At 43.1% G+C, this 16,477-nt stretch overlaps 1 protein-coding gene across 4 annotated transcripts in view; it reads right to left on the minus strand.

The window, feature by feature from the left end:
- sbno1 (strawberry notch homolog 1 (Drosophila)) overlaps positions 1–16,477 on the minus strand; it is a 100,184-nt gene that overhangs the window by 30,259 nt on the left and 53,448 nt on the right. For all 4 annotated transcript variants that reach the window (XM_070888162.1, XM_070888165.1, XM_070888161.1 and 1 more), the window contains 7 exons: positions 11,372–11,469; positions 9,480–9,631; positions 7,032–7,217; positions 5,464–5,652; positions 5,059–5,222; positions 590–721; positions 374–509 (listed from right to left, as the gene is read on the minus strand). In XM_070888162.1, the coding sequence (XP_070744263.1) occupies positions 374–509; positions 590–721; positions 5,059–5,222; positions 5,464–5,652; positions 7,032–7,217; positions 9,480–9,631; positions 11,372–11,469 (1,057 nt within the window). The remainder of the gene's footprint in view (positions 1–373; positions 510–589; positions 722–5,058; positions 5,223–5,463; positions 5,653–7,031; positions 7,218–9,479; positions 9,632–11,371; positions 11,470–16,477) is intronic.

A 16,477-nucleotide genomic window follows, 5' to 3' on the forward strand; every position in this document is an offset into this window, starting at 1 on the left:
GTAAGGCATACAAGAATTGCTCTAGATACCTGTATACATGGGTCCCAATATATTCATGTCATTTGTGTATTATCCTTAACCCACAGGCAACCAGAGAACAGTAGGTCATCCAGCCCCTCTAAACTGTTCCATCATACAATTAGATCATGGTTGATCTGTAGCTCAAGTCCATTCACCTGCCTTTGCTCCATTTCTGTTGATGTCCTCAATCAAAAATCTAGCGATCTCAATTGAAAATTTCCACGAACTTTTGGCCTTGTCCCTCTTTAATATTACTACTTGGCTAAAATACACTATTTGTAAACACACCAAGATATACAAGATTACAAAACCAAGATTAGGAAAATAAACTCAAAACCGCAGATTCTCTCACCAAACTGCTGAATGGCACGGTCTGCACTCCAAGGCAACTCCAGGGTCATGTGCACTCGCCGCCGCTGGTTCTTAACCCTGCGATCTGCTTGCAAAGAAATACCAGAACTGGCTGCTTCCGAAATGATTGCAATATTCTGATAAGCAAACAGGACAGTTTGTTATTGCATGCACAGCTTCATTTCTAAATGGAATGGCTGAAATGAGTTACTCGTACCTTCTCTCCATTCATAAACCGCTGCTTCTCGGTGATATTGAGGATTTCTACAGGTACATCAAGTTCTGATCGAGATTCGTAAGATATGCTGCCATCATCATTGCTCACAACCCTACCTTTCCGGCCTGTCATCTAGGAAACAAAGTTACGATTAAGCAAGTCCAACAACCATTTATAGAAACATAGAAAATAGGTGCAGGAGCAGGCCATTCAGCCCTTCTAGCCTGCACCGCCATTCAATGAGTTCATGGCTGAACATGAAACTTCAGTACCCCATTCCTGCTTTCTCGCCATAACCCTTGATCCCCCGAGTAGTAAGGACTTCATCTACCTCCCTTTTGAATATATTTAGTGAATTGGCCTCAACTACTTTCTGTGGTAGAGAATTCCACAGGTTCACCACTCTCTGGGTGAAGAAGTTTCTCCTCATCTCGGTCCTAAATGGCTTACCCCTTATCCTCAGACTGTGACCCCTGGTTCTGGACTTCCCCAACATTGGGAACATTCTTCCTGCATCTAACCTGTCTAAACCCGTCAGAATTTTAAACGTTTCTATGAGGTCCCCTCTCATTCTTCTGAACTCCAGTGAATACAAACCCAGTTCATCCAGTCTTTCTTGATAGGTCAGTCCCGCCATCCCGGGAATCAGTCTGGTGAATCTTCGCTGCACTCCCTCAATAGCAAGAATGTCCTTCCTCAAGTTAGGAGACCAAAACTGTACACAATACTCCAGGTGTGGCCTCACCAAGGCCCTGTACAACTGTAGCAACACCTCCCTGCCCCTGTATTCAAATCCCCTCGCTATGAAGGCCAACATGCCATTTGCTTTCTTAACCGCCTGCTGTACCTGCATGCTAACCTTCAATGACTGATGTACCATGACACCCAGGTCTCGTTGCACCTTCCCTTTTCCTAATCTGTCACCATTCAGATAATAGTCTGTCTCTCTGTTTTTACCACCAAAGTGGATAACCTCACATTTATCCACATTATACTTCATCTGCCATGCATTTGCCCACTCACCTAACCTATCCAAGTCACTCTGCAGCCTAATAGCATCCTCCTTGCAGCTCACACTGCCACCCAACTTAGTGTCATCCGCAAATTTGGAGATACTGCATTTAATCCCCTCGTCTAAATCATTAATGTACAATGTAAACAGCTGGGGCCCCAGCACAGAACCTTGCGGCACCCCACTAGTCACTGTCTGCCATTCTGAAAAGTACCCATTTACTCCTACTCTTTGCTTCCTGTCTGACAACCAGTTCTCAATCCACGTCAGCACACTACCCCCAATCCCATGTGCTTTAACTTTGCACATTAATCTCTTGTGTGGGACCTTGTCGAAAGCCTTCTGAAAGTCCAAATATACCACATCAACTGGTTCTCCTTTGTCCACTTTACTGGAAACATCCTCAAAAAATTCCAGAAGATTTGTCAAGCATGATTTCCCTTTCACAAATCCATGCTGGCTTGGACCTATCATGTCACCATTTTCCAGATGCACTGCTATGACATCCTTAATAATTGATTCCATCATTTTACCCACTACTGAGGTCAGTCTATAATTCCCTGTTTTCTCTCTCCCTCCTTTTTTAAAAAGTGGGGTTACATTGGCTACCCTCCACTCCATAGGAACTGATCCAGAGTCAATGGAATGTTGGAAAATGACTGTCAATGCATCCGCTATTTCCAAGGCCACCTCCTTAAGTACTCTGGGATGCAGTCCATCAGGCCCTGGGGATTTATCGGCCTTCAATCCCATCAATTTCCCCAACACAATTTCCCGACTAATAAAGATTTCCCTCAGTTCCTCCTCCTTACTAGACCCTCTGACCCCTTTTATATCCGGAAGGTTGTTTGTGTCCTCCTTAGTGAATACCGAACCAAAGTACTTGTTCAATTGGTCTGCCATTTCTTTGTTCCCCGTTATGACTTCCCCTGATTCTGACTGCAGGGGACCTACGTTTGTCTTTACTAACCTTTTTCTCTTTACATACCTATAGAAACTTTTGTAATCCACCTTAATGTTCCCTGCAAGCTTCTTCTCGTACTCCATTTTCCCTGCCCTAATCAAACCCTTTGTCCTCCTTTGCTGAGTTCTAAATTTCTCTCAGTCCCCAGGTTCGATGCTATTTCTGGCCAATTTGTATGCCACTTCCTTGGCTTTAATACTATCCCTGATTTCCCTAGATAGCCACGGTTGAGCCACCTTCCCTTTTTTATTTTTATGCCAGACAGGAATGTACAATTGTTGTAATTCATTCATGCGGTCTCTAAATGTCTGCCATTGCCCATCCACAGTCAACCCCCTAAGTATCATTCGCCAATCTATCCTAGCCAATTCACGCCTCATACCTTCAAAGTTACCCTTCTTTAAGTTCTGGACCATGGTCTCTGAATTTACTGTTTCATTCTCCATCCTAATGCAGAATTCCACCATATTATGGTCACTCTTCCCCAAGGGACCTCGCACAATGAGATTGCTAATTAATCCTCTCTCATTACACAACACCCAGTCTAAGATGGCCTCCCCCCTAGTTGGTTCCTCAACATATTGGTCTAGAAAACCATCCCTTATGCACTCCAGGAAATCCTCCTCCACCGTATTGCTTCCAGTTTGGCTAGCCCAATCTATGTGCATATTAAAGTCACCCTTTATAACTGCTACACCTTTATTGCATGCACCCCTAATTTCCTGTTTGATGCCCTCCCCAACATCCCTATTACTGTTTGGAGGTCTGTACACAACTCCTACTAACGTTTTTTGCCCTTTGGTGTTCTGCAGCTCTACCCATATAGATTCCACATCATTTAATTAAAGAAACATCATTTAAAAAGATCAAGTTAGGAACCAACCTAAATTAACTGAAGTAGAGACATGAACAAAAACTTAGTCCTTTGCAGGATTAAAGGAAATCAAGTCTTACTAAACTCAAATGCAAAATAGAACAGCATCCCAGATCTCAAACAAACATGATACCTTTAGCCAACTCGTAGTTATTTTATGAAACCACTAATAATGCTGGCACTGCACTAAAAATGGATGGGATTATGGGATTGTGTGCGTGTGTGTGTGTGGAAAGAGGGGCGAGAAGGAGGCAGCACAACCAAGCCACTAGTGCGGGGTAACTCCTGCTGCAGCGCAGACCATTTTTAAAAATAACAAAAATTGATCTTGGGATCTGGATGACAATGGCAAGGCCACATTAAATACCATCCCTAATTTCCATGAGGTGGTGGGTCTTCCCCATGAAGTGCTGCAGTCCACGAGCGAGACTGGGAAATGGGTTGGGAATGAGGATCAGTATTTTCCACAGTCATGTGCAGCAGCAGCAATGTGGCAGGTGCAAGCACTTTTAACTACTTAGTTACTTCTGAGTACACCAAATATGCATTGCCGTCAGCACTCCTGTGACATCTGCAGCGCTACAATGGTACCATAAAAATAAAGGCTCACTGCAGAAACAAGTTATGCAATGACTATATATTTCAATCCTTACAAGTGTCAACACACTAAATGTTAACCAGTAACTGTTCCATCTCCTCAGGTACTTGTTTTCCTCCCCTTCAAATCTACATTCATTACTCTTCTCTTCAAAAAACCCACCCTTGATCTGTCCTTGCAAACTACTGCCCCATCTCCAACCTCCCTTTCAGCTCCCAAAATCTGTGCCCACCTTGCCCGCACCGTTATCCTTGGCCCCCTATTTCTCATCTACATGCTGCCCCCTCGACATCATCCGTAAACAGTGCCATGTTCCAAATATACGCTGACGACATCCAGCTCTACCTCACCACCATCTCTCTCAACCTCTCCACTGTCTGCTTTGTCACACGGCTAGTTCTACATCCAGTACTGGATGAGCAGAAAGTTCCTCCAATTAAATATCCGGAAAACCGAAATCACTCTTCTTCGTCCCCGACCACAAACTCCATTCCCTGGGCACCCAACTCCACCCCCCACCCACCAAACTCCCTTTCAGGCTGAACCGGACCATTCGCAACCTTGATGTCAAATTTGACCCAAAGATAAGCTTCCGACCGTATTTCTACTCCATCACCAAGGTCTATTTCCATCTCGGTAACATTGCCCGACTCTGCCACTGCCTCAGCTGAAACTCTCATCCATGTCTTTGTTACCTCAAGACTTGACTATTGCAATGCCCTCCTGGTCAGCCTCCCACCCAGCCAAAACTCTGTTGCCCGTGACAATGCTTCAGTTTTAAAATTCTCAATTTTTCAAATCCCTCCACGGCATTGCCCCTGCACCATCTCTGTAGCTTGCTCAAGCTTTAAAGGATTTTGAGATTTCTGCGCTCCTCCAATTCTGACCTCGTGCATCCCCGATTTTTATCGCTCCACTATTGGACAACATTCCTGTTAAGTGCCTTGGGATATTTTACTATGTACTTGTTTTTGTTGTTGCAAATGCATGCATATTTCTAGAATACGTTCTTCAAACTGACCTCTGCGACATTATCTGGACCACCAAGCTCGTCTATGAGTTCATCCAGCGTATTGGGAGGCAGATCTTCCGCAAGCCTCTCCAGCTTCTCAAGCAACTCTCGTTTCATTTGCTGGGCTCTTTCTACTGCATCCTGGCTGGCTACAATACTATGGCTGCTGTTACCTGGGGTGGGTTGATGGGGTTATTTGGAGAGGAGAAGAGAAGAAAAGAAATCACATTAGTAAGAAGGGACTTACTTAAAAAAATTTAAATAGATTTAAAAGTCCTTGGTTTGAATATCAATGGCAGGAAGTGCATACATTAATGCAGTCTCATATCCACTTAATGCTGAACATTGCACCAAAGCAGTTTTCAATTCCTCACTATGATTGACTAAAGAATTTTACATTTGCAACATTTGTACCTGAGGGAAGTGCATTATTTGTTGTGCTGCTGATTGTGGTGGTGGTGGTGGTGGTGGAGAAACTAGGCTTTTTTGATCCAAGGCCAGATGCTAGCAAGGCACTTTGGATAGAATCTGGATCGATACTTTTCTTTTTCTTCTTCTTCTTGTCTTTGTCTTTCTTGCGATCCTTCCTCACTAACCAAGGATCTGTTTGAAACACAAAGTAGAATGGTCAACATAGAAATCGAGCATTCACTAAAACAGAAGGAAGCTGGGGCACCTGTGGATCTCTCACCAGAAAAATTATTTAATTATTCAGTAACCTCACGAATGATCAACTTCCCCATGCACCCCCATGGCAAAACCCTCAATCTTGCCATTAAGAGGCCTCAATGCAATTCTTTGTCTCAGACAGATGGGTCTCGAACTTTCACCAGTTCTGACGAAGTCATCGAGCTGAAACGTTAACGGTTTCTCTCTCGAGATGCTGCCTAACCTGAGTATTTCCAGCATTTCCTGTTTTCATCTGCCTGAGAAAAACTTGGGACTTTTTTCTGACCAAAGCGGAGACCAGCTGCTAAACCCCTTCGCTCGAACCCTTACCACTCCCCAGAATACTCACTAGCGTCTCTCACATCGCCTTCATCAGACTAATCAGACTCGCCACAAGCTCCCTTGATATCCTAACCACTCAATTGCCTTTCCTTGGCGTAATGGTCACAACTGCTGCCACTCCTCCATAAAAAGTGCACCCTGGTCTTCTATAATGACTGTACAACTTAGAGCTGATTTTCAATCCCAAATCCAATCCCTCAGCAAGGCCACAATTTCCACATCAGTAACACCTACACCACTGTACGGTGTCCTGCTCACCATATCCGCCACCCCCAACTCGTACGTCAATGAGTCCCCATTCAACACACACACATTGTCCTAACCTACAAATCATTCCATGACCTCAGCCTACCTCTGAAACCTAGAACATAAGCAATAGGAGCAAAAGTTAGCCATACGGCCCCGCGAGCCGACTCCACCATTCAAGAAGATCATGGCTGATCTGATCTTGGACTCAGCTCCACTTTCTTGCCTGTTCCCCATAACCCGCGATTCTCCAAACGTCCAACTTCCTCCACGTTTGAATATCAATCTGCGCTCTTCAATCTTGAGAGTCTGGCCAACTGTGTGATCCTCCTCCCAGCCCAGACTTCACCTGTAGTGGCAGTCGTCAGCTGTGCAGTTACGCTAGAATTCTCTCCTAAACCCAATCCAAACCGATAGCTCTCTCACCAAACGTCTCAAACCTTATTCTTTCACTCCTACTTTGCTCACCCCCCCAATTCTTCAATCAATTTCTGCTCAGGGTCAAAGTTGCTCCATCTCCTATGAAATGTCCTGGGATGTTGGTGACTCCAGTAAAGATATTATGCATGTTGTTTACTGCATGGTTTAAATTCTGAGTGTTAAGCTGTCCAAGAATACCTCACTTCACACTGAGCTCACGTGAGTTATCAGAAGGATGGCATTGCTGAATTAGGCTTACAATTTTTCCAATCACAAAATTACATCGGTTATTTTCACCAGCTTACCATCTTCTTCATCAGAAGATTCATCTCTGAAAGGGTTGAAGTCATCGTCGCCAGAACTGACAGAGTGAAAGCTTTCTTCATCACTGTCTTCACTTTCAGATACTTCAGATTCACTCTCTGAGGAGCTGCTCCCAGCAAGACCTCTGCTCTTTCGTGCCTTTTTAGCTTCCCTTCTGTCCTCATTAGCTAAAAAATAAAATTTTAGGTTTCCTTGTAAAAAAAATTGTAAAAATAAAACTTGTCCAAATACCTCCTGAATTTACAAGCATATGGTTACTTGTAGAAAGCTACCCATCAGGTCTACCTCTAACAAAAAATGTCCCATAGTCCTTCACAGAAGCAAACAGATGCCCAGCTAAGAAAGGAGAGATAGGGAGTTTACCAAAAGCTTGGTCCAAGAGATGGGCTTTGAAGAGATTTGCAATAATGCAGAGAGAAATTCGACAAGAAAAAACTTATTTTATGCAGCGAGTATTTCGGATCTGGAATGCACTGCCTGTAAGGGTGGCGGAGGCAGACTCAATCACGGCTTTCAAAAGGGAGTTGGATAAGTACCTGAAAGAAAAAAAAATGCAGGGCTACAGGGAATGGGCGGGGGAAGGGACTAGCGGAGGTGCTCTTGCAGAGAGCCGGCATGGGCTCGACAGGCCAAATGGCTGCCTTCCGTGCTGTAAACATTCTATGATTAGGGCCCAGGTCACCGATGGCTCCACCACCAATGGTGGGGTAAGGGGAGGCAATGCACAGCCTCAAGGAGTGGCGTGTTTGGGGTGAGAGAGGGAGGACTGGAGGAGCACGCAGAAATAGTGTGGGGCAAGGCCCAGGAGGAACTGAAAATTTATGGCACTGGGGACAGAGCCAATGTAGGTCAGCTAGGGCAGGGGCCAATCAGCTGTTCATGCTTGCATGTTGCATTAGCCTGGAGATAACAGGGATCATTGCCATGTAATTATAAGCATTTCTCCCCATTCTAAGAATTATTTTCATTCAGTATGCCCGGTTGGGAACTTAGCTCAACAGGCAAATGAGCACCACAAGCTCCCACATCGAAGGGGAGGCATGTAACTGACAGCTTAGTGGGCCAATCTCCTCCAGAGCTGACAGAGGGGTTAGAGAACTCTCGCTCTTTAGCCAAAACCACAGGCTGTAACAGAGGAAGGCAGAGCAAGCCATCTTAGCAATAACTAGCTCAAAAATGAGTTTTTACCTAGAACGGCGAACAGCTGTTTTTTTTATTGATTTTTAATGTGGCGAATGATAGGGATTTGGATTCCACTGTGAAAGCGGTCTTCTGTCCAATCATATATTTTGTGTGAAATTAATTAGTTTGTTGGTTTACATTTGTGCCTCGTATTGTTGGTGCTTTTCAATTCATCTTCACTGGTCAGGAGATTGCACATGGAGATGTGCAAGGTTACAGTAACCAGCATGCAACGGTTCAATGTTATTACTCCCAGATCACACTATCTTCAACTCGAAAGTAGGAGATGTAACATCCGCTTATGGGAGCATCAGTTACGCTGAACCAAAGAAAATATTTAGTGAATAACCAACAAAATTTGCAACAGTTCAGTTACACAATTTATTCGTGTACATATTACATTCATTTCTACTGGAAATGGTTTATGAAACCAACAATTTAGTTTACATTAATCAGGGAGAGGATGATCTTTGGTCATTGCTGTGCTCCTGCTGGCAGCCACAGGATGTTTGCAGAGGCCTGGAATAAATCTGCTGCCATGTTCTCCCTGGCAGAAAGTGGACACAAGGGGTGAGGTGGGATAATTGGAAAGGGGGAGGGAAATAAACTCTCCAATGTAATCATAGAAAGAAACTGAATGCTATTGGAGGAGCACAAGCATTATATTGCTGGGAGACACTGTATAATTTATACAATTACTGGAAAAAAATACTACAGAAACTTGTGGAACATTTCTGCATTGCTCAATGGATCTCAGATCATGGCTACTATTTACAACATGCTGAATACAATTTCATTTCATTCTGAACAACATTTGGAACAGCTTTTAAAAACTCCGTTTGCACCCTGTATTACAAAGTATTTACAGCACAGTCACTCGACCCAATAGATCAATGTTGGCCGGTGTTTATGCTCCACACTAGCCTCCATCTCACCCTTTCAAAATGACCTTCGTCAACAAGCTGCAGCTTTATCTTCTGCCATACTTACACGTGTACACACAATATCGCATTTCATGCAGCTATTAACGAGCTTCTCTGTAAAACAGCCTTTGGTTTTGTCACAACAGGAATTCCTAGATAAGCAGCAGTGAGTAGACTCGCAAGGATCATTCTTGTATATTTTATATCGTTGGGAAAGAATCCCATTAAATAACTTGCATTAATTCCTTGAAACAAAGTGTGATCTTTATTGGGAGAATGTGGGCTTTGTGCACTGATCAGTATGATTATCAGGAATGATCGTACCTTTTCGCTTTTTTCCTTTGTTCTGCCGTGATGGACTGTCAATGGGAGAGTCATGATTGCTGGGCACACTCATATCTATCCCCAACAAACTGTACAGCTTCTTTCTGTCAGGTGCTGGGAAGTGTTTCTCAACTAAAGACTGAAGGACACCTCTGCAATGATTAAAAAAAAAATACATTTTAAGTTATGTGATCAACAGCTGTATGTTGGTGCTTGCTTGCTGAGAACTGTGAATTAAGTAGAGCAGATATCAAATAGTAATACAAATCCTGTTAACACCTGTAGACATAAAACAGTTAATGAACTTAATGCTACGTGGAAGGATTGCTTGAAAGGATTAGTCCTACATTCTTCAATCGGACCAGATTTGAAGCTTTCTCCTACTGCTACTAGTAGTGGGGTATAGTTCTATGAATGTTATTGGCTCCATCTTATTATTCACACGCCAGCTTTTAGTGAGTTGGCAGGCTATTTGTCAAAGGGCCTGAGCCCAAGCCTGTCCTTCCAGTGTTCAAATCCATGCATTTTCCAGGAGGAGTCGGTGAATAACGATCAGGATTGGGTACTGACAATGATTTCCCCCAGTCCTTGGACAGTTAGGCTAACTGTGGGACCCCCACAACTGCCCTGGCTGAGAACAGCAAATTCAGCAGCACTCAGATGGATCCTTGCTGGTCTGTATGGCTGACTAACCCCAGGAGCCCTGGAGACAGCCTCGCCCAAATAAATGTTTTTAAATACATAATTTAAGATCACACATATCTAGATGCTTCAAGCTACAAACAGAAGACATTCTGGTAAGGTACTTCATGGATTTATAAAGAAGAAAACCTGGTCAGTCGATCTTCTATTTAGAACCTGAAGTACCAGAAGATTTATCTTCTGCTGTGTGCAAATTGGCTGTTGAGTTTCCTACAATAGTGACTACACTTCAAAAAGTACTTCATTGGCTGGAAGGTGCTTTGAATCAGAGATTTACAGCACAAGAGGCCATTCGGCCCATCGTGTCTGTCAGAACGTCCTGACATCCAAACGTGCTTTGGGACATCCCAAGGTCGCGAAAGCTCCTATCTAAATGCAAGTCTTTTTTCTTTCTAAACATTTGTTTATAATTGTGCACTTTCAAACAGCCAGTCCTGTGTGCGTTTAGGTTAATCCATGGACAGCAGTGAGCCTCAGATGTACCTATATATGGTATTAGGGACACTTTGGGGAAAAAATGAATACAAAGCTTCAAAAAAATGAAATGCCAAGTTTTTGTAAGGACACAAATTAGTACAGGTTACCTGTAATAATTGCTAGCAATACCAAAACTATATGGCATTCATAAATGATCCTAACAAGCCACATCACCCCAACGTGGACATACGATATTCAAATGTTTGACACGGGCAGATGATAAAAATTAAAAAAAGAGATCCTTTAATGCAAAACTATTCAAACAAAGTAATTAGGCAGCTTTCAAGAAACTTCCTTACATTTGCAAGTCCTCTGATACTTCAGAACTTTTATAAAACATGCAAAGAACATGCATTTACATCAAGCCTGATCACATCTGTAGGAAATCCCAAAGGGCTCCCGGCCAATCATGAACGCATGGAGGCAAATGCAGCAGGCATTAAGGCTAAACTTGGTCCTCAGCCCTTCATACAAAGTTCTCCTTCCTTGGGTTAGTTACTTATGCATCGAAGCACATGTAGCAAACAAATAAAATTCTAGTTGCAATGATTGCAGGAAAAAAATCTCAAGTAGACAACACAACTCCTACATTCCATTTATACAAAAGAGTTCAGTCAATAATTTATCCATTTTGTATAAATTACTACAGCTATTTACACCTTTTAAAAACATGAAAATTTACAAATACAGGCTGTTATACTGCGTGAACATACTTAGCAGTTGAAACAAAATCATTCAGTTCACCACCACCCTCCTCCAGGGCTTCAAGGGTTCTTGCTTCTCCTGTGGATTGTAGACCAATAACCACGCACTAAAAGCAATTCCAAAATAAAACTATTAGAACAAGTTATATCATTTTACTTTACAGCTGTCTGTACAATTTCCCATTTGCTTTTTTGGTGAATGTATTTGCCAAAATCTCAATGCTGGGGAATGGGACTGATCCACTTCTGTCACTCTGTGTCAGTATTCAGTCAGGTACAGCACAGACCAGACTCACCGCAAAGCTCTCTCTATTATGTCCCAACAATATCCTTTAACCCCAGTTGAGAATAGCACCCACTGTACCATTTCCTTTCCATTGTCCACACGAGTTATCTTTGAGATCTCAGACACGAGAACATTATGGGCTGTTGTTTTGCTGTACATTCACATTCACTATTACCCAGGCTTGGATCACCAAACTCCTTTCATGTAAGGCACTTACAATGAACATAGACTTTCATCCCATAAGCCTGGACTCGATTCAAACCCATATGTCAAGGATGAAAGAAGAACTGTGTGCATTGTGTCAGTCACCTCAAAGTAACCTTCACTGGCGTGAAAGCACAGTATACCTTTCACTTCAATAGAAAAGTCCATGAAAGCTCCAATAATTTCCATTTGACTGTTCAATTGTTTTCATAAAATGCACCAACAAGGCACATCAATCCAGGGCTGACATACAAATTGTTATCTCAAGTCTCAAAACTGGTTTTCAGTCAAATTTCTGCTTTCACTGGACATCAGCTGGGGTATTGCCACAGCAATGAAAAATAGGGACACAGTTGGCTCATTTAATCGACCACTCTCCTCTGAACTGAAAGAACAAACTCTAATTTATACAGGGCCTTTCACGAGCTCACACATCTGAGTTCTTCACCACCAACGAATTAATGCATATACTTGTTTTGTAGAGAATTTGCTCACAGTCGGTCCCACAAATTCTATGGCTGACCAGATCATGTTTTTTTAGATGTTGGTTGAGATATAAATGTTGGTCAGGATACCGGGAGAACAGCCGGCAGGACCAAACCCTCAGTACAGCACTGACGTGTCAAGTCTAGATTGTGTGCCCAAGGCCTGGAGTGGGGCTCGAACCCATAACCTTCAAACTCTCAGACAAGAATACTACTACTGAGCCACGGTTACAATCAGCTTCTGTAGCAAAAAAGCACAGGGACTTGGGTTTAAAAAGTCACCAACAGAAGCAAATATCACTCTTTGCAATTCCTATTTCTTTTAAGAGACCTTCACCAGACATGTGTTTATACCAGCAGGTTGGATTTTCAAAAACGCTGCATGATGCTCCCATAATTACTATAGAATGGTACAGATCGGTTTGATGACCAGAATATCCCGACCCAATCTCGCACCTCCTCGACTACAATTGGTGTGCGATAAAACACCCAGAGTGCCTCCATCACCTGAAGGGCTTTACTCAACATTGGCTTCATGGAATATCAGGATTTTTGTAGACAGCCACGGGATAAAGACAATAATATAGATGTTTGCCAGCATCTTAACAGGTCATTTGTTAAAGCATCAATGATGCTATATGAAGACTAGACTGACTGGAGACACACCTGGTGGAATGTCAGAGTAACTACACCTTCTGCTGATAGAGTACAGGTATCGCGATTCACAATGGCCTCAGCAAATACCCAATAACTGTGAGGCAATTAAAACAGACTATGTCACTACCATGATCTAGATGATGTGACCAATGCAAAAACAAACTTACATTTATAAAGAACAAGAAATAGGAGCAGGAGCAGGCCATTTGGCCCCTCGAGCCTGCTCCGCCATTCAATGAGATCATGGCTGATCTTCTACCTCACCTCCACTTGTCTGCACTATCTCCATATCCCTGGATTCCCTTAGTATCCAAAAATCTATCGATCCCTGTCTTGAATATACTCAAAGATTGATCCTCCACAGCCCTCTGGGGTAGATAATTCCAAAGAATCACAACCCTAGTGCCATGGGATCTTTTATGTCCACCTTGGTTTAACATCTCATCCAAAAGACGGCACCTCCGACAGTGCAGCACTCCATCAGTACAGTACTGGGAGCATCTGTCGGGATTACTTGCTCAAGTTTACTAGCACCTTTCACAACTTCAGGATGTCTCAAAGTGCTTTACAGCCAATTAAGTACTTTCTGAAATGTCGTCACTGTTGCAATGTAGGGAAGCACGGCAGGCAATTTGCACACAGCAAGCTCCCACAAACAGCAATGAGATAATGACCAGATAATCTGTTTTAATTATGTTGGTTGAGGGATAAATCTTGGCCAGGACACCGGGGAGAACTCCCCTGCCCCTCTTTGAATAGTGCCGTGGGATCCTTTACGTCCACGAGGGGGAAGACGGGGCCTCAGTTTAACGTTTTATCCAAAAGACGGCATCTCAGACAGTGGCGCACTCCTTCAGTACAGCACTGGAAGCGTCTGCCTGGATTACACGCTCAAGTATCTGGAGCAGGGCTCGAGCCAGAGGCGCGATCACTTAGCCAAGGCTGACTACAACACCATCAAAAGATAAACTATTCATCAATTAGACCTTAAGGCACAGGTTAGAAAGGATGCCTCCTCGTGGAGAAATGCCATTGGTTCTGTAAGTTCCAGGAAGGCTTACAGTAATACTCAGAGAACAAAATGCATCAAGAACAAGCCAGTTAATAATTTTCACAAGCAAGAGACACACAGAACATTGTGAATGGAAACTCTTTTAGAGTCTACCTGCAAAACATAAACATTAAACTGTGCCACACATTGTGAATGGATCCTCAATCCAGGAACTGGCAGCTGATCAATCACATCACTGTAAAGTAACATGACCTGCACCAGGGCTGTGTGTGGGTCAGATTGTTGGATCAATGAATATTGGATACAATCCAAGCTGCTGGCAATCCAGCCACATTGGCTCAAATTGCCTCAAAGCCCGTTAGACGTGAAGCAGCTGCAGTACCCAAACAGGAGCCATGCATCAGAGCCACTGCAGTACTGGACTCCAGTATTGAACTCAGCACGCCGAGAGGGCTGCTGCGAACACAATTAGCTTCATCAAATATTGGCACAGGATTCGTTTTAGAGAGGGCACACAACAGCCAACTCTGATCCCAACTCTGCTGCAAAGAAAGGAGGATAGAGCAGATGAATGCTTGGCTGGAGAGATGGTGCAGGAGGGGGGGCTTTAGATTCCTGAGGCATTGGGACCGCTTCTGGGGGAGGTGGGACCTGTACAAGCCGGTCGGGTTGCACCTCCAGAGCCGGAATCAATATCCTCGCAGTGGGGTTCGATAGTGCTGTTGGGGAGGGTTTAAACTAGCTTGGCAGGGGGATTGGAACCCGAGAATAGATTCAGTAGGGAGGGGAGTGAAGCTGGAATTAGAAAGCAAAAATGTAGAAATGTTGAAGGATAGAGGAATAAGCAGGAAAAAAGGGTAACATTTTTTTTTTTAAAAGCTTTGTCTAAATGCACGTAGCATTCATAACAAAATAGATGATATGATGGCACAAAGATATACAAATGACTATGATCTGATAGCCATCACAGAGACGTGGTTGCAAGGTAACCAAAGCTGGGAACTAAATATTCAGGGTATTTGACAATTCGGAAGGACAGACAGAAAGGAAAAGGAGGTGGGGTAGCTCTGTTAAAGGATGGTCAGTGAGTTAGTGAGAAACGATATTGGCTCAGAGGATCAAGATGTTGAATCAGTTTGGGTGGAGATAAGGAATAATAAGGGGAAAAAGTCACTGGTGGGTGTAGTCTATAGGCCCCCCAACAGTAGCCACACTGTTGGACAGAGTATAAATCAAGAAATAATGGAGGCTTGTAATAAAAGAACGGCAATAATCATGGGTGATTTTAACCTTCATATTGATTGGACAAAGCAAATTGGCCAGGGTAGCCTTGAGGAGTTGTTCCTGGAGTGTATCCGAGATAGTTTCCTTGAACAGTACGTTGCAGAACCAATTAGGGAGCAGGCTATCTTAGATCTAGTACTGTGTAAAGAGGCTGGATTAATAAATGATCTTGTAGTAAAAGATCCTCTTGGAATGAGTGACCATAATATGGTTGAATTTCAAATTCAGTTGGAGGGAGAGAAAGTTGGTTCTCAAACCAGTGTCCTAAGCTTAAATAAAGGAGACTACAAAGTTATGAGGGCAGAGTTGGCTAAAGTGGACTGGGAAAGTAGACCAAAAATGGGACGGTCGATGAACAGTGGCAGACATTTAAGGAGATATTTCATAATTTGCAACAAATATATATGCCAATGAGAAGGAAAGACTAAGAAGGGATAACCATCCGTGGCTAACTAAATAAGGGAGGGTATCAAATTAAAAACAAAGGCAAACAATGTGGCCAAGACTAGTGGGAGGCCGGAGGATTGGGAAGATAAGATTATGAAAGTAAACTAGCACAAAATATAAAAATAGATAGTAAGAGTTTCTACAGGTACATAAAAAGAAAAAAAAAAAAAGAGTGGCTAAAGTAAATGTTGGTCCCCTGAAGGATGAGACTGGGGAATTAATAATGGAGAACAGGGAAATGGCAGAGACTTTGAAGAAATATTTTGTATCGGTCTTCAGGGTAGAAGACACTAAAAACATCCCAATCGTGGATAATCAAAGGGCTATAGGTAGGGAGGAACTTAATACAAATCACGATCACTAATGAAGTACTACTAGGTAAGATAAAGGCGGACAAGCCCCCTGGACCTGATGCCTTACAACCTAGTGGCTGCATTGGTTGTAATTACCAAAATTCTCTGGATTCTGGGGTGGTCCCAGCGGATTGGAAAAGTGCAAATGTAACACCTCTATTTAAAAAAGGAGGCAGACAAAAAGCAGGAAACTAACAGTCTAACATCTGTCGTTGGGGAAAATGCTGGAGTCCATTATTAAGGAAGTAGTAAGCAGGACATTTGGAAAAGCATAATTCAATCAAGCAGAGTCAGCATGGTTTTATGAAAAGCAAATCATGTTTGACAAATTTGCTGGAGTTCTTTGAGGATGTAAAGAGCAGGGTGGCTAAGAGGGAACCAGTGGAT

Source organism: Pristiophorus japonicus, chromosome 8 (genome assembly GCF_044704955.1).
Source record: "Pristiophorus japonicus isolate sPriJap1 chromosome 8, sPriJap1.hap1, whole genome shotgun sequence".
Classification (NCBI taxonomy): domain Eukaryota; kingdom Metazoa; phylum Chordata; class Chondrichthyes; family Pristiophoridae; genus Pristiophorus; species Pristiophorus japonicus.